This window comes from Leguminivora glycinivorella, chromosome Z, assembly GCF_023078275.1.
Source record: "Leguminivora glycinivorella isolate SPB_JAAS2020 chromosome Z, LegGlyc_1.1, whole genome shotgun sequence".
Taxonomy (NCBI): domain Eukaryota; kingdom Metazoa; phylum Arthropoda; class Insecta; order Lepidoptera; family Tortricidae; genus Leguminivora; species Leguminivora glycinivorella.
In genome coordinates this window covers 52,265,955-52,292,334 of record NC_062998.1, presented here as the reverse complement: position 1 = coordinate 52,292,334, position 26,380 = coordinate 52,265,955, and the positions used below count along the sequence as shown (strand labels likewise).

At 36.5% G+C, this 26,380-nt stretch overlaps 1 protein-coding gene across 1 annotated transcript in view; it reads left to right on the top strand.

The window, feature by feature from the left end:
• The window catches only part of LOC125240517 (adenylate cyclase type 6-like), a 406,177-nt gene that overhangs the window by 309,743 nt on the left and 70,054 nt on the right, over positions 1-26,380 (top strand). Inside the window, exon 11 of the mRNA XM_048148409.1 lies at positions 10,300-10,392. Within this exon, the coding sequence (XP_048004366.1) occupies positions 10,300-10,392 (93 nt within the window). The remainder of the gene's footprint in view (positions 1-10,299; positions 10,393-26,380) is intronic.

Below are 26,380 nucleotides of genomic sequence, written 5' to 3'. Positions count from 1 at the left end.
AATAAGTCACGTGCCGTTCAGATTTGAGGAGTTCCGTTCTGATCTTCATCAGCAGTTCCACTGCACCAAATGTCACTGTTCTGGACGTAAGTGCATGCTGTTCTTATAAAAATACCAAAGTCACTATAAGTGTGCCGTTCAGATTTGAGGAGTTCCCTCGATTTCTCCAGGATCCCATCATCAGAACTGGGTTCTTATAAAAATGGGAACAATCTGTATGTACATACATCCGATAAAAAAAAATTCAAAATCGGTCCAGTAACGACGGGAGATATCGTGGAACAAAAAAAAAATACAGACGAATTGATTTGGGTGCGGCGGTAAAAAAAGAAAAAATACGTGTCTATAATTTTTTGATAATGTAACTGACGGACTAATTCATTTTTTTTAGTCGTCTCGTCTATTACAATTAAATTTGTAAAGTTTTCAACCCCATATCCCACCGTCGACTTCTACGACACAAACGGGAGAAAAGCGGGTAATGCTATTCTTAACTCGTCATCACCACACGGGGCTGGAAAAAGGATGATTATTTGTTAAAAATGTACCTTCACTGACAAAGGTACCTGTTTCTCGAAAACGTCGTATCCCGTCTATTTCTATCTTTACGGCTCTCAACTTCCGCTTCCCCCGGAAGTCGCCATTGTCGCGCCGCGCCGGAGACAGATATTATCTCGATCCGTGTTCGCTTTTTGTTCCGGCTTTATCCTGTCTGTCTCAATTAGCTGGATTAGATCGAGTTGCGGCTTAGTAAGCCTGAGTCACATTATAATAACGAGTACTATCGTACAGTATGGCCACTCCCACTCCCCGCTGAAAATGCCGCCCACCCCCTCTCGGTTAACTCAGTTACCGCCTGTTATGAACGCGGCCAGTCGACCTGTCATATATCACTCATACAAGCATGGTACGCGTTCACCTACACCAGCTTAGACTATGTGCGTATAGGAACGCGCCTCTTTCATATATTTGATCGCCAGTGTCCGAGGTGTGCCTGAGTGGACGCTCGGTCGGCGGGGCGTGCAGCGGGGCGGGCGAGCGTGCGTCCACCCTATGCAGCGTCGACTCAGGACACTTGTATGAGCTTCAATTGTTTGACGTGCACGCCGCACGCTCCGCATCGCTGCACGCCCAATATGTGTCAGCGTGCACTCATGCCTTACACTAAAAGAAATGTACAAACGAACAAAAAATAAAGCAACCTGCCTATGTATTATATTACAACATTAAAATGTTCTCATAGCAATAAAGGTATTAAGATTTATAAGATTATAGGTATTAAGATTTTTAGTTATTAAGAACTATAGATATTTGCAGTGCCCTTACAGGGTTCATAGCTGTGCTATACTGAAATGTACCAACTTATGTACCTATGATAGCAATAAATAATTACTGATTACTGATGAAAAGTCCCATCGCTGTGTCTCACTGCAATGTATGGCTGCCGCGCTCACCGCTGTCGCGCTTAGACCAATATCGTGGCTGAGACGTTAAAACTCATCGAATGGACGCCGTCCGGCTGGGGCCCATTTCTCGAAGCTACAAGTCACAATTTACAAGTGGTAGTCACTGTCTGATATGACAAGTTGGAAAGAGACTTCCGCTAGTAACTTGTAACTTTTAGTTTTGAGAAATGGACCACTCACCCAAAATATCGCTGGGCGGATAGTGGAGGTAGACCTCCGTGAGCTCGGCGTCGGCGAAAGCTGGCGAGATACCGCTCAAGACCGAGCAAGGTGGCGTGCTCTTGTGTTGGAGGCCAAAACTCATTTTGGGTTATCTCACCATTCGCGCCAGCCAAGAACTCGTGGTAATTTAGGTAGATGTTCTCAAACGCTGGAATAAAAATAAATTTTGCATGTATTATATCGTCGCTTAGCACCCATAGTACAAGCTTTACTTAGTTTGGGGCTAAGTTGATCTGTGTAAGGTGTACCATTTATTTTATTTTACATACCTTCTGTGATAAATTCTCTTATTGTTTGACTGGCTACCGTGTACCAGAGATCAAAAAACCTATATGGTGAGCTCGTTATTTACGGAGCGGATTGAGACCGTATTCGGAATTGTGTCTTTTGAACCATGAGCGATCTGTTTGCTCGCTTTGTGTATCGACAGTTGGTTTTCACCGCTTTTTCCTAGGCAATAACTTTTGAAACCACTGTTTGAATCAGTACCTCTCTCAAAGATATATAAGGTAACGGACCCAATCATGGACAGTTTAAGAAAAAAATTCGCCTGTTTTTGATATTTCACTGATAAATGTAAAAATTCTACCGCTAAGCGTGTTAAATCTTGAATATCCTATCCTTCTTTTACATTTCAAGCGTATTGCAGAATAGATACTCCTATTGGTTTCTTCATAGTTAACAAATTAAAACTAGATGCTTTTTCAATCAAGGACGGCGGTTCTCCAGTAATGGATCCCCCATTATGGACAGTGAAATAAGTTTCAAATTTTACTTTTAAAGCCAACTGATACTCAATGAGTCAATTTTATATACCATAAATAAAATTAGTTTAGGTTATTTTAACATAGGATTGTTTCTTGTCAATTTTGGTTTTGTAAATTGTTCCTTGTCCATCATAGGATTCATAGGAGGTACGCAGTTTTCCGGTTCCAGTAATGGACACTCGCAAAATAACGCTATTTCTTTATACCTTTGGAGCATCAAACTAAGTAGTATGTTTTATACCTTATCTCATGCTTAATGCAGTAAGTAAAACTCATTCAAGTATACACCGAGTATTACTTTTTTATTATTTTATACATGAACTCAACTCTCTTAGCAACATTACTAAGAATTCGTCTTGATATTTTTTTTAGTAAACTGGTAAATTTTATCTTGCCGCCAAATCCTTGAGAAATGACCGAAATAATTGAAACTTCAAAATTAAACAGCTCTACAACACTCTAGTTTAGATTGCCGTCAGTTTTTAGAAACTAATTTTAGATACTTATTGTTAAGGATTTGTGTTTTTTTGTCCACAATGGCATCACCATCCATTATAGGGTATTTTACATTACAGTGTGTATTCCATACGGGCTAATATTTTAATAACGATTAGTATCAGACCCAATAACCAGTAGTGTCAGGATCAGGCCTAACCACATTTTTTTTAATACCTCGATGAGATTTTATTTTCCCCTCACTAGCTCGGAAACACACGTTTTGTCATTTAATAGCAGCGGGTAAAAACGCATTTTATCCACTAGTGGATAAAGTAATTTGACCTTGAATATAGCCAAATGTTCTGCTTTAAAATTGATAAAAGTGGATTAATCTAGTGATAAAGATGTTTTACCACCTGTGGAACTAATGGAAGCAGTGATAAACGCGTTTTTTTGCGTTGTAATTTCCTCGCTATAGTGAGGCGAAAAGTTTTGTGTTACACACGGGTGCAAATGTATTTTACTTCTCGTGTGTTGAAAACTCGCCAAGTTCAGGATTCTATTTTTGAACCACTCGCTTCGCTCGTGGTTCAACTATGGAATCCTTTCACGTGCTCGTTTTTCAATTCCACACTCGGCGTTAAAATACAACTTTCCACCCTTGTATAGCAAATAACTATTTCATACATTAATAATTCGGAACGCAATGCGTCCACATCAATTATATGCGTACATACGTAATCTTATCCCATACAAACTTTGGACCCCCTTTTCACCCCTTAGGAGGTGAAATTTGAAAAATCCTTTCTTAATGCCCCTATTCATCTAGGACCAACGATTTCGGCTGTACGTTGATATGTCAGCCGGTTTATCCATACTTAATCCTTAATAATATGTATTATAAATGGGAGAGTGTGTGTCTGTTTGGTTGTCCGTTTTTCACGGCAAAACAGAGCGACGAATTGACGTGATTTTTTAAGTGAAGATAGTTGAAGGAGTGGAGAGTGACAAAGGCTACTTTTTATCTCTTTCTAAACCCTGAATTTCGTAAAATGGGGGGTGGAAGTTTGTATACAGCATTCCGCAATTTTCGACATTAATGCGAGCGAAGCCGCGGGTGAAATATAGTACTCTTATATATTTAGAAGAATATTTTGACATTGACATAATATTGCTTAATCATTCCTTAACTTTAACTTCACTCGGTACCTAAATATTTTTATTCCGACAATGCATAACAATAAAATTGTCATGTCAACTAGCAAATAGCTTGCCAAATAGCCGTCGCGATCGTGATATATCCGGGTCTCTATTGGTTCCCATAATTTTTTTAGTCCGATTTTTACAATCCATAACGTTGTTAGTCATAATTTTTAATAGTCATATTATCATTAGTCATAAAGTTGAATGTCAGAAATTGGAGGTCAGATTTTTGCAAGTCATCATTATTGTTAGTCATAAACATTGTTTGGCATAATAATCAAATTGCATTTTGTATTATGGACATAATGTTGAAAGCAATAAACATGTTTGTCATAATTGTCGTAAAGTATATTTTCGCAAGTAATAATGATTACTGTCCACATTAACTTTAATCATAACATTCAAAGGGATCTATATTATTTTTCATTATAAGGAACACAAGGTAACTAACGAACCTACCCGAGAAATGAAAATTTTCTCGTTGGGCTCTCTGATTTTCCCGCCATTTCGTCTTTTACATGTTATGTGTTTAATTTTTTCATGTCGCTTTTAAGAATATTAGGCCCCGCCAGCGATTCGACGGAGCCCCGCTATGCGGGGCTCCTATTTCTGCTCTGAATGACACAAGGTAACTAACGAACCTACCCGAGAAATGAAAATGTTCTCGTTGGGCTCACTGATTTTCCCGCCATTTCGTCTTTTACATGTTATGTGTTTTATTTTTTCATGTTGCTTTTAAAAGTATTAGGCCCCGCCAGAGATTCGACGGAGCCTCGCTATACGGGGCTCCTATTTTTGCTCTAAATGACACAAGGTAACTAGCGAACCTAGCTGAGAAATGAGGATTAAAATACTCAATGAGCTCACTGATTTCCCCGCCATTTCTTCCTTTGCATGCTGATTTTTGTAGTATTCGGCTTCGTCAACGAGTAGAAGGGGGCAGGGGTCCTATTTCCGTTCTAATGGACGCGAGGTAAATGCGGACTACCAATAAAGTCATAAGGTATAATGTATCGATTGTCCACATTTTCGTTAGTCATAATTTGGTTTTTCTCAAAAACGCGTAACTTTTCAGGATTGCCATAAAACAAACCTAACCTAACCTATCTATAGGTGACCCTAATGAAACCGTTTCAGAATTATGACTAATGATAATCTGGCTAACAAAGGGATCCGTTTTAAATGTTATATTCATCAACTTTCTTGATTCTAAGATTATAGTATTCTATAATATGGGTTGTTAACGTTAGAACTATTAAATGTTATTCGTAACAAAGATTATGACTTATGAGGTTTATGTCTTAAAACTGTATGCAGAACAATCAGTAGGGCTTCAAAAAATATGCCTAGTAATATTTCTGGATAATTATTGTTATGCCTTTCAATTTTATACTCATCAACTTTATGACTTTTAAGGTTATGGCATCCAATATTATGGGTTGTTAATGTTAGTACCATTAAGCATTATTCGTAACAAAAATTATGACTAGTGATGTTTATGACCACAAAATATATGAATAACAACTTATGACTAACGAAATTCTGACCAAAAAGTTTATGGGAAAGAAAGGGGTCCCGATATATCCACATAACACGCCAGTCTCGATTGACTGAAACGCTCTCAGTATGGAAGCAATTTCGGATGCGGGCCGGTTATAGCGGAGAACTGGGTCCCATTTCTCGAAGTTACAAGTTACAAGTTACAAGTGGTTGGTCATGTCTAATATGACAAGTTGGAAAGAAACTTCTGCTTGTAACTTTCAGTTTTGAGAATTGGGCTACTGGTGGTAAATTCTAAGGTTAAAATGTGAGAAATTACGCTGAATTACTTTGTAGCTTATAGGGCTCCCTAGGTGTTCACCGTTTCCGTTCCGAAAGGTGCCACCACACAAAAACTTTCATATTTATATTTTTCATGATTGTCCTGTGTAACTGACCCTGACAAATGAATATTTTACTGATCACTTTATGATTATATCTTAGGAAATAGCCCCAAAATTCGTGGCAAATATTATGTATGTACCTATCTTTTTGTGTTATGTGTAAATAATTTCTGTTGTCACTTGTCACGAATAAATGATTTCTATTTCTATTTATATTTCAAAATAGTGATTAGTCATTTTCAGATCATATTCCGGATTTATGGCCCTTGACATACCATGTCTCAATTGACATTCGGCTTCTACCTGAATGCTCACTCATACAAGAACCATCATCATCATCATCTGAGATTTTACAGCCGCGGGTGGGCCTTAGCCTGGTCAAGCAAGTCTCTCCAGTTCGATCTATTTATGGCTTTCCTTTTCCAACATTTGACAACTTTGAAATCTTGCGATTTTGAAGCAGATATCTTTGACTAATAGAGCTGATATTTTTTCATACTACTTCGGTGGCAAACAAGCATACGGTCCGCCTGATGGAAAGCGGTCACCGTAACCTATGAACGCATGCAACGCAAACAGTGTCACATGCGCGTTGCCACCCCATTAGAAACTTGTACATTCCCTTTTGCTGTGTACTTACACACAGCATTTGAGGATTGGGCATTGGAGGAGGAGGATTTTGCACACATATGTAAATCACACAGCATTTGAGGATTGGGCATTGGAGGAGGAGGATTTTGCACACATATGTAAATCACATGACAATCTAATACGGAGCGAATATGATTGATGGAGCAGAAACCTGGTCATAGTAACTCTGTAATTAAATGTCGTATCCCCATCGAGTAAGGGGTTTTTAGAAACGTCTCGGAGAGCAGTAGATGCCTAGTAAAAGAAAAGTACAGTCTGCCAAAAATTAAATTTTTGTGAGAAAACTTATCATCCAAATTGATCTTGCCATTATTGCCTTATAAATTGTCATTTTTACGGGTCTAACTCCTAGCCTATAGCCCTTGCGTAGCGTGCCGCTGTTGACATTTCTTTCTTTCCACCCAAATGATCGTACAAGTTACGATCAAACGATTGTATTACTCTTCAAACCTTTTTTGTCGATAAACCAACACCAACCTTATTTACATACGTTTCAGTTTCATTACAATCCAATGCGTTTTTTACCGTTCACGCTTTTAAATCATCTTTAAACTTATTGCAGGGAGCATAAGGTGCATATTAGTTGTAACTGTTTTAAAAGTATCGCTGTAGATTCAATATTGCAATGGCGATGTCGCGGTGAGTGATCTTTTTTGTAGAAATGTATGATTGTGTTTTCCTCAGAGCATAACTGTGAGTCTAGTGAAAAAGGGTATAACTCAAATTAACTCGGTGAAAAAGGTCACAAGTCCGAGGTGGGACTTGTGCCTTTTTTCACCGAGTCAATTTGAGTTATAGCCTTTTTCACTAGGTTCACAGATGTATAATACTAAGAGAGCGGACGCGCCACTGGCGGATGTGTCTCAGTTGTTAGCTCATTGAGCATACAGTTGTCGTGTGAGTGATGACACGTATCGCTGGTCATTCACATGGAAATGATGCGTGTGTATTCCTCAATAGCCCGAGCGTCAATCTTCTTCACCCTCGTTCCTTCAATAGGCTACTTGCCTCCTAGTCGGATCAGCTTCTTTTTAAGAACTATCAAAACAAATTTGAGCGACTTGCTAATATGGAATTTATATGAAATCGAATTGAGTGACGTCACAGGTAACTCAGTTATTTTATATATTTCTACCTGACTTATAAATTAGTAATTGGATGTAATAATAATTTGTGTCCATGTTTTTCTAAAGTAAGTAAGTAAGTAAATAGTAATTGGATGTAATAATAACTTCTATCCATAATTTTCTGATGCTTTATTTCGTGCATGGTATAAAATTATTATACCATGCACGAAATAAATAAATTATTTTAACTACAGTCAAGTTCCCTATGCTGAGGATCGCGACCACAAGTAGCGTGTCTCCATTGAGCGCGGTCATATTTAAGTCATGTGGACTGCAAATTCTAAGTTCGAACTAAAGTATTACGCTACTACAATGATTAGAGATGTATAAGGTCTCTAAACGTCGATATTCAACTAAAAACTACACATAATAATATAGAAAAGTACAAATACAAAATAACCTAACCACAAAATTAAAATTTTGAAAAAACCCCGACCGCGACATTGTGGACCGAATTTTCATGAAATATAGCTAACACTCCCGATTAACTCAGCTTTCAGACAAAAAAAACTAAATCTAAATCCGTTCGGGAGCTATGATGCCACAGACAGACACACACACAGACAGACAGACAAACAGACATACAGACAGACAGACATACAGACAGAGAGACAGACAGACGGACAGACAGACAGACAGACACGTCAAACATAATATAACACCCCGTCGTTTTTGCGTCGGGGGTTAAAAAGAAGTCTAAAATTGCTTTAGAGATGCAAATGACTCTAAATGTCACAACTAAAGATAACATGTATACTTAATCTAACTATCCTTAGAGATTTATAGGGTCTCCAAAAGTCAAAATCGCATAGGTAATCAAAATATTAACTAAAAGAAAAGAAACAAACGAGAACCGAACAAAGTGTCCTAATGAAATATGTGTGGTGATATTAAGTTCTTCCAAAATAGAGATCTATGTTATGTGTAAATGTGGGTTCAAGAACTTGCGACAGGCGTATCTAATACAAACCGCCCGGCCTGTCCGATCTCCTTCCTTCCTATATCTGTGGCATTTTCAAATGTTTGGTATTTATTGAGTGGTTATATTTATCTACGTTTGTTCTGTCTGTTCGCGTGTGAATAATAATGTGTTTTCATTTATCTTTGCGACTGAGTTGCGGTTTTGTGACGTATGATACACGTTTCTGTAAAAAACCGGCCAAGAGCGTGTCGGGCCACGCTCAGTGTAGGGTTCCGTAGTTTTTCGTATTTTTCTCAAAAACTACCGAACCTATCAAGTTCAAAACAATTTTCCTAGAAAGTCTTTATAAAGTTCTACTTTTGTGATTTTTTTGCATATTTTTTAAACATATAGTTCAAAAGTTAGAGGGGGGGGGACGCACTTTTTTTTTCCTTTAGGAGTGATTATTTCCGAAAATATTAATATTATCAAAAAACGATCTTAGTAAACCCTTATTCATTTTTTAATACCTATCCAACAATATATCACACGTTGGGGTTAGAATGAAAAAAAATATCAGCCCCCACTTTACATGTAGGGGGGGTACCCTAATAAAACATTTTTTTCCACTTTTTATTTTTGCACTTTGTTGGCGTGATTGATATACATATTGGTACCAAATTTCAGCTTTCTAGTGCTTACGGTTACTGAGATTATCCGCGGACGGACGGACGGACGGACGGACGGACGGACGGACGGACAGACAGACATGGCGAAACTATAAGGGTTCCTAGTTGACTACGGAACCCTAAAAAGATGTAATACTAATAAATAAATAAATATTATAGGACATTCTTATAGTCTAGTGTCTGGTCTAGTGGTAAGGACGTTAGCCGCGCAAGCTGAAGACCCAGGTTCGATTCCCGGCTAGGCCACCAGTGGGCCTTGTAGTTTTTTCTTTCGTGTATGATATCTATTTCAGTTTATAATTTATATGTAGTAGTGTGACTACTTAATCAAAAAATATTTAATAAAATAATTTGTTTCTTCCCTAGTTGTAATTTCATATAAATTTTAACTTTTTGTCCGAAGACGGCTGATAGCATTGACATTTAAATGATGATTTTAAAATTATTTTGAATCATAAAATGGAAGAATAAAAATGGATGTAAGTAGTATTTTACTTGCGTAGGTGTGGTGAAAAATGTTGTGTTTCACTTAGTGGCAAAATCTATTAAACCTTCGTGCCTCGTAACCCTCGGAACGCTTAATCGCTTGACTGTCCGTTTTTCGACTGACATAAAAAATACATTATACATAAATAAAAAATAAAATAGTTTATTGACAAGATTAATAAAATTTTCCAGGAGTCATGTATACGAGTGGATCCCAAACCTTGAAATCAAGGGTGAACAGGCCCCGTAGCCGAATGGCATTTCTGCGATGCGAAACGCCGCAGTATTATTATCGTAAGCGTTTTTGCATTCGGCTACGCACAGAGGCATCTTCTGGGCAAGCTCACTCCATCTTAGGCCACGTATTTCCCTTTGTCTAGTCTGTGGCCAAGAGTAAGCCCAGTTATAATAAAATAAAATAAAAACGTTTTAGTCTATGGTCGTAACGTAAGTACATCTGTTGCAGCATCCTGTTCGCTGACATCTGCGGGTTCACCTCCCTCTCGGACCAGTGCACCGCTGAGGAGCTGGTGCGGCTGCTGAATGAGCTCTTCGCCAGGTAAGGAGACAGACACCCATGACGTCATACACCAAAATATTGCGTTAAAATAGCCACAGAACCTACATCATCTTCTAAGAAAAATTTCCCTTTAAAACTATGCCATATTCAATTCTAAAATTTACATAAGCCTAGTATACTCGTATCTTCTTTTAATTAACATTCCTTTAAACAAAAAGCCTGTAACATCCGCGACGAAGAAATAGTTCCACGTATTACTATTCGTCATTAGATTTAAAATAAATCAAAGTAGTAGTAGTATATAGTCGCTAAAGATGTTAAAAATCTTGTGCAGTAATAATGAACTCATCGCTAAGTTAGAAACAGACAAACATATTATACTAAACATGGTATCAGGTGGCACCAACACAATCCTTGATAGGTGACAAAATCCATAACATAACGTTCGTAATGAAGAAAGTTGTCCCATAATAATATGCCATACTAAAATCTAAAGCTAACATGGGCAAAGTACGCCTACTATTCGCTGAAAGAAGCATGTAGGGATTCACCCTCCCTCTCGGACCAGTGCACCGCTGAGGAGCTGGAGAGGCTGCTCAACGAGCTCTTCGCCAGGTAAGGAGACGGACTCCAAAAACATTATAGGCACACAAAATCATAAACTATAACCTCATAATCACACATATACAAAAGTCCCAAACATTCCATAAGAAGTTCTCCATAAAACTACGCCATATTGGATTCTTTACTATACATAACTTTAATAGTACTAGTAGTATGTTCATTTCGCTAAATAATCAAATAAAGTACGTTCTTAGTGTGTACCTTGTTTGCTTATTTAGCGAATATGGCGATAGCTTATCACACAGACAAACATAATAGCAAAACATTACATAAGAAGAGCCACAGATAGAAGACAGAACCCATCACATCAGCAAAAGAAAAAATCCCCATAGTCCTATGCCATATTGTATTCTTCAGTATACATAAGCAGTGACAAGGTACGGCTTCTCAGTTAGCTCTTCGCCAGGTAACAAACATACCACAAAAACATAATACATACATAATAGTTAAACAACAAAACCTGTAACATTCGTGACGAAGAAATACTCCTAGATCCGTATGCGGCGCTAGATTTTAAAGTGAACAAATAAGTCACTAATTATGCTAAAAAGCTGGTGCAGCTAATGACCTCTGAAACAGACAAACATGATTATACCAAAACATTACGTAAGAAGAGTCACAGAAGACAGAACTCCTATATCCTCCAAGATTTTTCCCGATAATCCTATGCCATATTAAAACCTCCAGCAAAAATAAGCGTGTCATCTAGAAACAATCCTCACCTAGTAAAATAATGAACAACTTCTTTTCGCTAAATATGCAAACAAGGTGTGGTTTCATAACGAGTTCTAAAGAACATACCGATTGATACTCGTGTCCCTACTAAAGAGACATACCGGATAAACCATCTCAAATACCTCGCGTTTCATCGTGTCTTGTTATGCGCCGCATATGCAAAATGTTTGCACAAATTATACAGCGTTTGAGAGAAAAATAGTTGCAAATTTTGCTATTTTTGTTAAAACCTACTTATAAGATTTTTTTATAAAATAAAATTTTGTATTATATAAAAGTCTAGTAAATAAGTATCAAGCTTTTTATGTATGTACATATAATGATTGTTTATTTTATCATGCGCGTGCAATATGTTTGCGTTTGCGAGGGAAATAGATGCATTTTGCATTTGTCTTTATAACGGGATAGAGGGCGCCACTGGCGAGCGCAATTACGTGGACGTTGACGGAATGCATGTCGTGGCTAATAAAGAGATCTGTGATCAAATAATAAGTTTAAATGTTCTAATATAATAGTATTTTATGCAACGTTGCGTGGGTAACAATTTGAGGTGAAGCCGATAAATAAGTAAGTAGTTAATAAAGACGCCACGAGCATTTTTGACTCAGTTAAACACGTTGCATACAATAGTTTTTCTACGACCATGTACTTACTTACTTTTAGGGTTGCAAATAGAAAAAAAAACATTTGTTATTCAGAATTATGAAAAAGACGTGAAAAAAACCAAGCCCCGTTGTTTTTTTTTCTAAATATTTTTTTTTCAGATGAACAAATAATTCGACAAAAACGGTTTTTCGTGAGTTGTAAGTAACGCTTCAATAACAATAACGAACATTTTAATTCGATTAACATTCAGTATATGTACAAACGTTTATTGGGGAATCCCCGATGCGGCGTGCCAACAATAAATGGCGATAATTACCAACTACAGATTTCGTAAATGTTACTTTTATGAGACAAGAAACTAAGTTATTTGATTGAAGTTAAAAATATTAACTGATTTGTAAATTTGAGCTTTCGTAATGAAATGAAAATGAAAATTTTTTTTCATGTTTTTTTTTTTTCAAGCCAGAAAAAAACGGTTTTTTTGCAACCCTACTTACTTTTCATAGTTTTCTACTGTTTCCTGGATTTTAACGCAGCGACTTCCCCTTTTTTCCTTCACTCAGCCGTCGCTTGCGTTTTCCCAAGCGCAACATTAGTTGAAACACACTGTATCAGCTAGTGTGATGGAAAAATAGACACCATGCATTGATAGTGACAACAGCGACTCGCGTAAGCAAGAGTGACAGAGACAGCAAATAGCCGGCAGTGACGAGTTAACCGATTTACTGTCATCACTCATCAATTAAAGCGTTCGGATGCAACCGCAAATCAATATAGTCTCCGATAGATGGTGCAAAAGTCGTTTAATCAAGAGTTTTTAATCCCCGACGTAAAAACAACGGGGTGTTTATAAGTTTGACGTGTCTGTCTGTTTGTCTGTGTCTGTGGCATCGTAGGTAGCTCCCGAACGGATGAACCGATTTAGGTTCAGAGTTTTTTTATTTTGTTTCATAGCTGAATTAGTCGGGAGTGTTCTTAGCCATGTTTCATGAAAATCGGTCCACTATGTTTTCTTCAAATTTTTAATTTTGTGTTTAGGTTAATATTAACGCCTAATGACCGTCTGAACTGCTATCGGGCCTTCGTATTTGAAACAGAGTATACTAATAGGTACAGTCACGGACTTTAATTGTTGATCCACTTGTAGCTCATTTTATACTAGACATGTCATAGCGTAACTATGCTTAACGATGAGATGTTCAGTATAAAATGAGCTAGAAATGGATCAACAATTTTAAAGTCCGTGGCCGTACTACCACAGTATAATAAAGAGTACTATCATACAGTATGGCCACTCCCACTCCCCGCTGAAAGTGCCGCGCACCCCCTCACAGATACCGCCTGTCAAAAACGCGAACAGTCGGCCGTGTCATATTTCACTCATACAAGCATAGTATGCGTTAACCTACACGAGCTTAGAATATGTGCTAGGAACGCCAGTGTCCGAGATATGATACTACGGTAAAAATCATCAAAATTGATGTGACCAACTCAAAATCCGAAAACAAAATTAAACGACAAATATAATCGATCTATCTACCCGAAATCGATCTATCTATTGATTTATGTGATCGTTGATTGCAAGCCTCAATCAAATATACGTCCTAGCTTTATTAGGAGTCTACACTCCATACCAGAAAGTTACATCCGTCATACATTTCCTACTTACTTAAGACATTTCGAAACTAGGATGAGCTGGCAGTACCAAAACGATGGAATCGCCATACATTTCTTAGTCACTTGTGACGTTTTGGAACTGAGACGAGCTGGTGAATTCGATGCGCGATAGACGATTGTATTGCGTTGATTTAAGGTTTGATATTTGGTCGGATTTCAATCTAATATTCGGGATGGTAGGATTGTGTATTAGCTACTGTGTTCTAGTAATCTAGACACTCGCAATATCCTAAATCCTAAATAGAGATAGATCACTATCATCACTACCTATACCTACTACACCTTATAAAACAAAGTCGCCTGCCGCGTCTGTTTGTGTGTTCGCGATAAACTCATACTACTGAACGCATTTTTGTGCAGTTTTCACCTATGAATAAAGTGATTCTTGAAAAAGATTTAGGTACATAGGGCTAATTTGATAAAATTGTGTAATTTGGTTTAAATATGACGACATTTTCTAATAGTCCTACAAAATTCCGCCTTTAATCAAAAACGCTGTCCAAACTCTTTGAGCTATGTTAAAACACTGTATAGCAAAATGGTGTCTCTCTTATACTTAGGTCTACAAAAAAGTTGCGAAGGCATATTTCAAATTTCAATTAAGGAAAACTTAATTTACTATTTTTTTATGCTTTACTCCCCGTGTTTCACTTTATGTATCACTTATGACTACGAGAATAATCTAACACTAAACTACTTACATCCCAATATAAGGACGACTCATTAGTTAATCCCTCGATCGGTATTTGGCTCTCTCGCACGCAGCGCGACGCGTACTGGACTACTGGAGCATTTTCATAATTTGGGTCCCCCCAATTAGCGTGAGTCGTTAACAAAAATTAACTCGCTGTCAGTTTTGTGACGACAATTAATCATAAAATATGTCTAAAAATTTTATTTTTTCGCATTCTCAATGCCGCTTCCCTACATTACCGCTTAAAGTTTATGTAACTAACACAAAAACAATATTTTTATTGAAATTTCATGCTTAATTGTGAGTGTGCACGGGGAAACGTCCCACTTTGTCGATTGCTATAAAGCCGCTTTGTCAGTTTATTCATATAAAGATACAAGTAAATCTTGCCTTAATGGTAACCGACAAAGTGGGACGTTTTACTAAACACACTCACAATTATCGTCACAAAACTGACAGCGAGTTAATTTTTGTAAACGACTCACGCTAATTGGGGGTCCCAAATTCTGAAAATGCCCACTGACGCGACCGGCATCATCCGGTTCCGCATGTAGTTACTCTCTGCACCTCGCTCGCGCAGAGCGCTAATCAAGGACAAACCGCGGGGCGTAAAATTTGTTAGAAGAATTATTACTGAGTCGTCCTTATACTGTGACTACACGGACTCCTAGTGTGATATAGCCTAACCCTACCTTCACTTACCTATTCAATGTTTATGAATCCATAAAAACCACCATAAAATGAGTTATAGCTGTTCGTTTAAACTAAATGAAAACGGTCGAAAAAAAACTTAAAATTAATATTGGCTTCATAAACTTAGAGCTTGGTATTTTTATTATTTCTTAGTTTATGCCTGTGACGTCGTCTGCAAGGATAGAAAGCAAGTTTAATATAGCGCCTGAAGAAAGTCTTATAGCAAAAATTCTGTTTGTGCATTTGCTTACATTATCAGGCAACTGCTTTTTTCAATCTACCCCTTATAACCCTTTTGTAAGGTGAATTCGTCGCTTCGTTTTGCCGTGAAAGACGGACAAATAAACAGACAGTACACACTTTCCCATTTATAATATTAGTATAGATCCGCGTAGGCATTATTTTTTATATCGTCCCATTAATGCAAATACCGACTAAGTGACTTTTTGACGAAATCGAGTTTTTAGCACCTATAGAATAAGGTTTTCAAGGGCTACAATATGTTAAAACCCATGTATTGATACGACGCTACATTCAAAAGATAGCTGTCGCATAAAGTTACTTAATGGTCAATTTGTTGCATTATAAACTGCCAGAATGTGATATGAATATTTAATATAAACTTTTATGCTTTATCCGCCAAGTAGAACCTTTTAATGGTGTATAGTGTTTTTTTGCATTTAAACATTTTGTTAAAGTAGCCATCTTATGTTCTACAAAAAAGTTTAATATGTACATATTTGATTTTTGCAAATAAAACTATCAACAAAATTCTTTATTTTAAGCCAGGCTAAACACACCAAATGTCTTTAAGATGTTTTTCCAGAAGATGTTTGTTTACAAACATCAGCAATGTCATTCTACCAAAAAGTTCTATAGGGACTATAATTGGTTTTGCATGTAATGTGACGAAGGAAAGGATAACGGTCTATTACTGCAAATACCGACTATGTGTAAATAGGCGATTTTGAGATAATGCGGTATTAAAGTTTGAAGGCAAGTTTTATATGAAAACATGAAGAAATGTACGTTATGTGTATGGCATTTTAGAACCTGTATTTTTTTGTTTACTACTTTGTCGTATATATATTCAGAATGTATTTAGTTGACAATCAAATACGATTTAATGAAACAGTCGAATACCTACTTAGTTGGTTTTTCCTGTAGAAATAAATGTTTGTATATTTCTCTTCTTTATACATATAACCCATTGTTTGTCTGTTAAATTAAGCTTCGTTTTTCGTATGATGTTCTCGTGATTAGCGTGCGTTGAGAACCTCTTCCTTTTTTTTTTTTTTGAAGTCGGTTAAAATTACAATAACACAAACGGTTTAAGCTACAGGAATCGAATTTAGTTTAAATTTATGTTTCATAACTTCGATGACCGTTACTAATTACAGTGTTACATTTAAATCAAATCTTTTTTTGCCACTTCACCGACTGGTAAAGGCTCTCTTAGTTCTTCAAAAACGGACGAGAGAGTTGCATTTTATCCACAAAATCTTGTGGATTGCATTAGTGCAAAGTTAATTTATACTAATTTTAATTTGGTAACCTAAGCTGGTTGGCAAATAACCTTAAATTAATCTTTGAATTACGATAAATAATACAAATCGGTTCAGACGTCTGTGAGTAATCGCATAACATGTATCATTGTTTTAACAACTCGAAGTGGAATATTTTGGCCTACGAAACTAAATTCACTGCGCCAAAGTAACTGTATTGTAGACGTAATTAGATGATATTGATATTGTAGATGATATGAAATGGGCAACTGTTGATACTGTATTTTCTGTATATCATACCATCTTATGTACACAGTTAACATAGAATAAACTTTACTTTACTTACTAGCATACCTACGGTACGAGTAGACTTCAGATGTCACAACTGTGTACCACTTCACCAACTGCAGTATTAAGTGATTGAAACCACCCATGGTACTCTTTAGTTATGAAATCTCTGTCACAAAGGCTGCATAAAGCCTTGAGGACACTTAGGTGGAGTCGAGCCGCGTTTAATCTAGCCCTGCATGACCAATACAATACAACAACAATAAACGATCAACGAACTTACAATGAACGATCAAACCGATTCGACGCGTCGCTAATGGACGTAGTTTCATAAGAAATGCAAAAGGCGAATTAATGAGATTCGACTCGGCGAGCTTAGTGGGCACCAGGCTTAAGTTCAGTTATAGTTTGTCTAGCATTGTCAGCCGTGTTACAGATGTGTTTGTATCTAATTCCACCAGCGATGAACATGTCGTTTAATAACTCTTTATCACTCTTGCGCAGTAAGTGTGCAATCGCACGCAAGCGTATCAGGAGGCGTATTTTTCCCAAGGGAGTGTTCAAATTTGTATTTTGGACTACCGTGAATACTTTTTATTCTTTTTATTGCTAGTGTGATGAAAAACACTGCGTGTAACTGGGGGCGTAAGAATATTGCAAACTTGATTGCTTTAAATCGCCCCAGAAACCTATGTAATTACCGTTACACATTACTTTTTCTAACTTATTACCTCATCTACGCCTACATTTTAGTGACTTTGGCGTAAATGATTACTACAAAACTTTAAATAAACTATTACTTCAGGTTATTGAGCGTACAAAAACTATTTACCTATATTAAATGTAACAGTGTAGATACTGAAATTTTGAACATAAATTATGGCGGACTTCGGATTGCTGAGACAGTGAACTAGTATGTAGTAAGTACCTATGCATATTATGCTATTACCCAAAAACGCATTAACCGATTTGTAAAATTCTTTTTGTGATTTCAAGCGAATGATATTGCGTTACTTTTTGTTAAATTTTACTGAAATCGGTTAAAGTATTTTGTGAAAAATCTCCTAAAACCGGTTGAAGAGGATTTTTTTCAAAAAATTTTTTTGAGAATAACCCTTCAAAACCTCAAATAAAGTATTATTAATGGTTAGTAATGTTAAAAAACTTTTTATTACAAATGTACCACTTTAATTAACAATGATAAGTGAAGTTTTGTAACATAAAATTAGAGCAGCTATATTTCCTGCAGCTAAAACCGCCTATGTTTGTGAGAATATTTAATATATTTTGAAATAAGTTCAAAACTTTTGTATATTTTTTATTTTTTTACAAATCATAAGTAAAATGTATGAAAAGCAAAGCTTAATCAAAGGGAAACACTGCTTTATATGTATAAATAAGATAAATATACACATTTTTATTTCTACAGGAAAAACCAACTAAGTTTGCTACTATTTTTTTTAAATCGTTGTTTTATCGGCAATCAAATACAGCCTGGATATTTTTTACGATTAAGTATTAAACAAGACAATACGGGCTGTAGAATGCTGTATACAAATAGTATTTTTTTTCATGTTATCATATGAAATCGTACCTTCAAATATTAAAATCGCAATATCTCAAAATCACTTTTTTGCACATAGTCGGTATTTGCAGTAAGGGGACGATATTACCGTCTCTATCTTTAAGTTATTTTACTTAATTTGATATACTATGACAAATGAATATTGTATTTGATTTTGAAAGATTTTAACGTAAAGTAAAAAATAGTCCCAATATTAAAACAATCCAGGAAATTACAACATGAATAAAACGGGTACGTTCACCATACGAAAAAAAAACAACGCTCTTGAACCATGAACAGGAAATGGGACCACTACCAACCAACAAAAACAAATATTTCAATAACTATCGCACAACTGCCAACTCTCCTCATTCTGATATAAAGTTCATTTTCAAGTGCACGTAACTACAATCTGCGTTCGAAATTTTTGTTTCTTTTTTCAAATTTTTTCGAGAATCAATCGAAGCGTTTCTCGCCTGAATGCACATTTTTTTTCATTCAGGTGATGGTGCTTTGCTATTCTGTTTTAGACTTTATTCCTACGGATATAGAGTAGTGTTTAGATTGGGTAGGTTTTGTTATTGTTGAGCGAATATGAACTTAATTTTTAATGCTTATTGTTTGTTTTTTTGAATAGGTAGTGAGCTAAATCAACTTATCGTCACTACTTTAAAAAAAACTTGTATCTTCGTCTGTCAATGAAAAGAAAATTGTAGTAAGTATGTATGGAATGCATATAGAGTTACTGTGTTTTAACTTTGAGGAACAGCGTGAGATACGAGATTTTTTAAAAGTAGTGACGATATGCTGATTAATACCCACACTGAGCAATAATCACATTAAAATTTTGAAAACCCCCGACACAGTGCACCGATTTTGATGAAACATGGCTAAGAACACTCCCGACTGATTCAGCTTTCAAACAAAACTAGATCAGCTTTCAAACAAAAAAAAACTAAATCGAAATCGGTTCACCCGTTCGGGAGCTACGGTGCCACAGACAGACACACACACAGACAGACAAACAGACAGACAGACAGACAGACAGACACGTCAAACTTATAACACCCCGTCGTTTTTGCGTCGGGGGTTAATAAATCTAAATCAGTTCATCCGTTCGGTAGCTACAGACGGACACACACATAAACAGAAAGACAGACAGACAGACACGTCAAACTTATAACACCTCGTCGTTTTTGCCCCTTTTTTGGTTAAAAAATGAACTCGCAGCAAACACAAACTTTGCTCTTGCAAAACTATTGTGATCTGAATCCAGGAGTGACGTAGAAAAGTAGCTTTGTCAACATTTTTATAAATAACTACCTTTTCCCCGCGGCTTCGCTCCCGTTAGAAAGAGACAAAAAGTAGCCTATGTCACTCTCCATCCCTTCAACTATCTTCACTAAAATAAGTTTTTTTGCAAAAATTTAATTTTTAGCACAAGCTTTTATCGCCGACTGTACCTTTCTTTCAACAATCATCTACTGCTCTCCGAGACGTTTCTAAAAACCCCTTACACGATGGGATACGACGTTTCATAACAGAGTTCCTTTAACCACCTTTCTGCTCCATCATCAGATCAGCTTCGTGATACCATAATATTGCATTGTCACGTAATTTTCATATGTGTGCAAAATTTCAGCTCAATCGGAAACCGAGAAGTGGGTCAAACTTAGCTTCTACGTTTTGACCCAAACTAACATACTAACAAGGCAAGTAGAATAAAAGCTTGTAAAAATCACGTCAGTTCGTCGCTCCGTTTTACCGTGAAAGACGGACAAACAAACAAACACACACTTTCCCATTTATAATATTAGTACGGATTCACTACCATTCTTATTCTGTAAATTATAGCTCACTTTTACCTCCTCCTCCACCTCCTCTCCCTCATGTTGTAAATATTTTTGCATGTTTCTATTCTGTAAACTTATTCATTTGGTTGCCCTGAAAACGAGCGCCATGGCTAACTTAGTTAGTCATCGGCAAATGCTGAGTGGCAACCATTTTGGTGTATAAAGTATTATTAAATTAAGATGTAATAGGTAAAGTTTTCATTTATTTTTATTTTTATACACCAAATAAACGTTTCTTTCTTTCTTTCCATTTCTCTTAGACTCGATTATTATTGGCTTCGTATAACAAAAGCTAACATTTGTCACAGTTAAAATATCAACCTACTAACAGTATTTTAACTGTTGTTCTATCATGCCTCTGTATTTTCTTTAGCCGGCAAAATACTAGCAAAAAATTAACTCTTTACAAATAGGGACTTCATCGCGTATCATTACTACATCATAACCTAACTACAAAATTAAAATTTTGAAAAAACTTCCGACCGCGACTTAGTAGACCGATTTTCATGAAACATGGCTAAGAACACTCCCGACTAACTCAGCTTTCAGACAAAAAAAAACTAAATTTAAATCCGTTCATCCGTTCGGGAGCTACGATGCCACAGACAGACACACACACAGACAGACCGACAAACATACAGACAGACACGTCAAACTTATAACACCTCGTCGTTTTTGCGTCGGGGGTTTAAAACTGACATCCAACGTTAACATAATATGTGACGTTATCTCGGTAAAGGGACCGTATTGTCGATGGCGCTTACGGCATTATGAACGATGTTCGTGTACAAATACGACGCCGCGAGACGTAAGCGCCATCGACATTAAGGTTCCTTTACCCAGATAATGTCACATATATATCGTCATATTTCAATCAATTTGAAACAAAACCTTAACCAATTTTATACCTAAACCTTCATAAAGAATCACTCTATTCATAGGTGAAAACCACTTTTAAATCCGTTCAGTAGTTTGTGAGTTTATAGCGAACAGACACATAGAGAGGCTCGGCGGGGGACTTTGTTTTATGAAGTGTGATAAATCCATCAGTAAGTTACTATTGTATCACAGATACCTAAAGGATGGATGTATGTGTAAATGCGAACGACTAGCGAGTCGTGTCATCACGCATGCACACAACGACAACTATCCATGCATGAGCTAACATCTGTGACACGTCCCCCGGCACTTGTCCGTATTATACTTCACTCATCTCTTATTTGTATCAGTTCGTTTTTTTTTCTTCATCATATATATTTTTTTTTAGATGTACTTTGACACTTAGAGACTCTATACATCTCTAACATCTCTTATTAATCATAGTAGCTTTGTCCTTTGTATAATTTATTGAAAATAATTTCCATAGAGTAGATACCTAGTCTGTTAATATTTTTTCAGTACAGATGGTGTTGTTTTTACGCACTAGTGCGAAAAGTGGTTCATTATATGCCAGGTCGAAACTTCGAAGGCTCATCTGTACTGAAAAACGTCGTACGATACACGTGCAAAAAGGAAATTCGTAACTCGTGTCGATTTAAAACACTCCCTTCGATCGTGTTTTAATTTATCGCCACTCGTTTCGAACTTCCTTTTTTACGCACTTGTATCGTAATGTACTATTTCACCACCACAACTGATAAATGCTTCCTTTGCTATTCGAAAACAGATAGCAAAACTGCATTTTATCCACAAGAGCGCAAAGTAATTTCAAACAAATTTTAACTGGACATCTTGAGCTGGCTGGTAGAATTTTACCTATAAATTATGATTTAGAAATAATAAATATTGAATCAATTGATAGATTTAATTTAGTACGATGTTTTATAGTCAGTATTTTGTTCGTGTTGGTGTGGTGAAAGATATTTTATTTTGCATTAAACATTACCACATACAAGATGTTAAAGATTACATATTGGTAAGTTTACATACTTAGCAAATTTGGTATGCAAAAGAGGTACTTAAGACTAAACTTACAACTAAAAACAAAATTTTGAATGCTACTCTGTGTCAAAAAATTCACTAAGGCTATAGAAATTTTTACTATTGAGCCATTGATGTAATTTTTTTTTATTTCATTTCATTTCATATCCGTTTTCTTTCAACCCCTTATTTGCCAAGAGTGGCACTGAAACCTGAGTAGTTTCATGTGCTCTGCCTACCCCTTCATGGGACACAGGCGTGATTGTATGTATGTATGTATGTATGTCATTTCATATAATTATGCTCTGCGGTTAATATACTTCGTGTAATATTATAACTGTGCCCTCTGCAGCTTGTTTGCTGCAACTAAATCGAATCAGAGTGACCTATCATAATATAACATCTTAAGTCCATACAAGAACCTTTGGACATACACCCTTTTTCCATACAGATGGCAAGGGTGACCATTGCCATAGTTTATTCAGGACGTCCTCAAGTATTTATTGTGGTACGGTGAGTTCACTTTCACAAACTTCTTTACGAACCGTGGCAAAAATATACACCGTGTTTTTTTGTTTTCCGTTAAATTCGACACGTCGTCAGATTCATTATGTACGGATATTTTAGTTTATTATTTTATACTTAGCCAGTCTTCGATTAGCGCCATAGTTACTCATGAAATAAAACTATGGAAACACCCGTTGCATTGTGCCACCCGTTGACCACGAACGCTTCCAAAGGGTTTGAAACGTCGGAATATATTAAAATTTTGAAAAAACCCCAACTGCGACATAGTATACCGATTTTCATGAAACACGGCTAAGAACACTCCCGACTAACTCAGCTTTCAGACAAAAAAAACTAAATATAAATCGGTTCATCCGTACGGGAGCTACGATTCCACAGACATACACACAGACAGATAGACAGGCAGACAGACAGACAGACAAGTCCAACTTATAACACCCCGTCGTTTTCGTGCGTCGGGGGCTTAAAACAATATTGTTCACTGCATTGCACCAATAAGTTATATTTAGAATACCTATAGGTAAATGATTATTGTGCATTGTAGACGATTTGAAACTTCTTAAGTATAGCCTGTCAACCAAATTTTGGCAGTAGCAATGTACATCAAACTAAAGTATGGTATCCCTATGAAACGTACAAAAACCAGCAATGTACGTCGAACAGCCACAGATATTTTTTTTCCAAAGGGCTCGCTCCTTCCTTACGAATTAGATAATGTATTAAAAAGGGACAGATATGTGCTAGTTATTTCTCTTTTTGGTAGGGTGGAGATTTCCACAGATAAGATACAAATGACACGCGAATTTCCACCGATTTTCAAAACTAGTGTTGCTAGCCCGCGATTTTTCAAATTTGCCGCCTTTTTCTAGTGACAAGGTTTGGTTGACGGTCTATAAATGATTATTGTGCATTGTAGACGATTTGAAACTTCTTAAGCAGTACCTCAGCTTATCTGAATAAAGTATATTTTGTAAAGTATGTCACAATTTGGATTTCTTTCAACCCCTTTTTGCCAAGAGTGGTACTGAAATTTGAGTAGTTTACGTGCTCTGCCTACCCCTTTATGAGCGACGAACGTGATTTTTTAATTAGAGATAGTTGAAGGGATGGAAAGTGACATAGGCTACTTTTTGTCTCTTTCTAACGCGAGCGAAGCCGCGGGCAAAAGCTAGTATGTATATATTCTGATTCTAGACTCTTTCACTGTAAATAAACTAAAATAAATAAGTATTATAGGACATTCTTACACAGATTGACTGAGTCCCACGGTAAGCTCAAGAAGGCTTATGTTGTGGGTACTCAGACAACGATATATACAAATACTTATATACATAGAAAACATCCATGACTCAGGAACAAATATCTGTGCTCATTACATAAATAAATGCCCTTACCAGGATTCGAACCCGGGACCGCGGCTTAACAGCCCTGCCTGTTAAGCTCACTACCCACTAGGCCAGACCGGTCGTCAAATTACTAAAAGAGACTGATAATTAAGACTTGTTTTTAACAAATAATAACAGTAACGAGTTCAACAGAATTCTATTTTCATAATAAAACCTTTTAGCGATCACTGGTATAAGGGAAAAACATCGATAATTGGGTTCGCTTTTAGTCCGAAATCCGATATTCATCCACTATAAGAATAATAAAAAAAAAACTGGCAGAGACGAATCCCTGAAAACAGTAAAAAAAAACAGTAATATGAATACGAGATGCACTCGCAGTTAAATACGTGACTTGTACTATACAGGGTGTAAACCTAATACGGGCGAACCTCTTAACGGTGGTGAGTATAGGACATAAGAAATGTAATTAGATAACTTTTACTTAAAATTGAGATAAATGTTTTATCCATACAAAATATTTCGGCAACGTAAAGCAAACACACTCGCGTTTAACGCTCGATGACAGTTGTCATTGATTGTCATCGCAACCACGTTTACAGTACATTGCTGCTGGGAAATTTTTCAAAAATTCATTATGGGGTGAATATTAAGAGTAACTCAAAAACACCTCTTAATTAATGATAACAATATTGAATTATACGCCTGGTTTCATTTATCGCCCTTATTAGGTTTACGCGCTGTATGTTTTTTTTTTTTTTTTTATACTACGTCGGGGGCAAACAAGTATACGGTCCGCCTGATGTAAAGCGGTCACCGTAACCTATGGACGCCTGCAACTCAAACAGTGAACATTCTGTGACGTGACTTCCATACATAAATATATATAAGTACTTTGATTTTTATGTCTGTACCATAGAGGAATAAGTAAGGGAAGAGTTGTAACTCCATACATCAGTAATTGCGAGTTATTTGTATAGGCATAGTTTAGTGACACCTAGCGACAATCACGCGTCAAATAGCGTGAATTATCAGTACCACTACTCGATACTGGGTGGCAACTGTGTCTCGTCTGCCAAAAATTTAATATTAGAACAGTTTACAACTTATATTACAAGCAGAAGGACTTGAAAACAAATTCAAAATCAAACACAAACACGCGGAGTTTGACAAGGCACTGCCGAATTTATTTTTTCATTCACTAAGTAACGAGCGTACACTGCCATCTATACTTTTTGTAGCAAACTATGTAGTTAGGCTACGTTATTGTATCAAGAGAATAAGTAAATAATGCCGCAATATTTCGCTAGATGTCACTTTAATCAACTGTGTCTCCATCCCCTCTTTTGGATAGTAAGGTATCGTAGGACTGTCTACCGGAATTTTTTTTGGATACTATGCTATCGTAGGACTGTCAAGTGGATATTGACAAGTAGCAGTACTGATAATTTACGCTAGTTGACGCGTGATTGTCGCTAGATGTCACTTAACTAAATATATATAGGAGTTACAACTCCTCCCTTACTTATTCCTCTATTGTTTGTACTTTCTTATATAAAAAAATAAAAATAAAAACATAAAAAATATTTATTCAACTTTACAAATTCATATGCATACACACAACATTAAATTAAAGAACAGTGAATTTGAAAAGCAAACCTTTTGTGCCTTACCAATAGGTTTAAAGTAAGTTGGCGTGATTCCTACACTAGGCAATGCCTGTCCCGTAGGAAATCAAATTACAACCGAGTTACAGTTGTAGATGTATAGAGGTGATATTATATGTAGGTAGGTAGTTTTAGTTGTAATTCGAGTTGAAGAGACCTTAATACATCTCTAATGAATTGTCGTAGCGTTATACATTAGGTAAAAATTAGTATTGTATCAATTGAAATTTAAATTCAAATACTTATTTATGTTATGTATGTGACGTGTAAAAGTGCCCCTGTGGCACAGTATAATAAAGAGTACTATCGTACAGTATGGCCACTCCC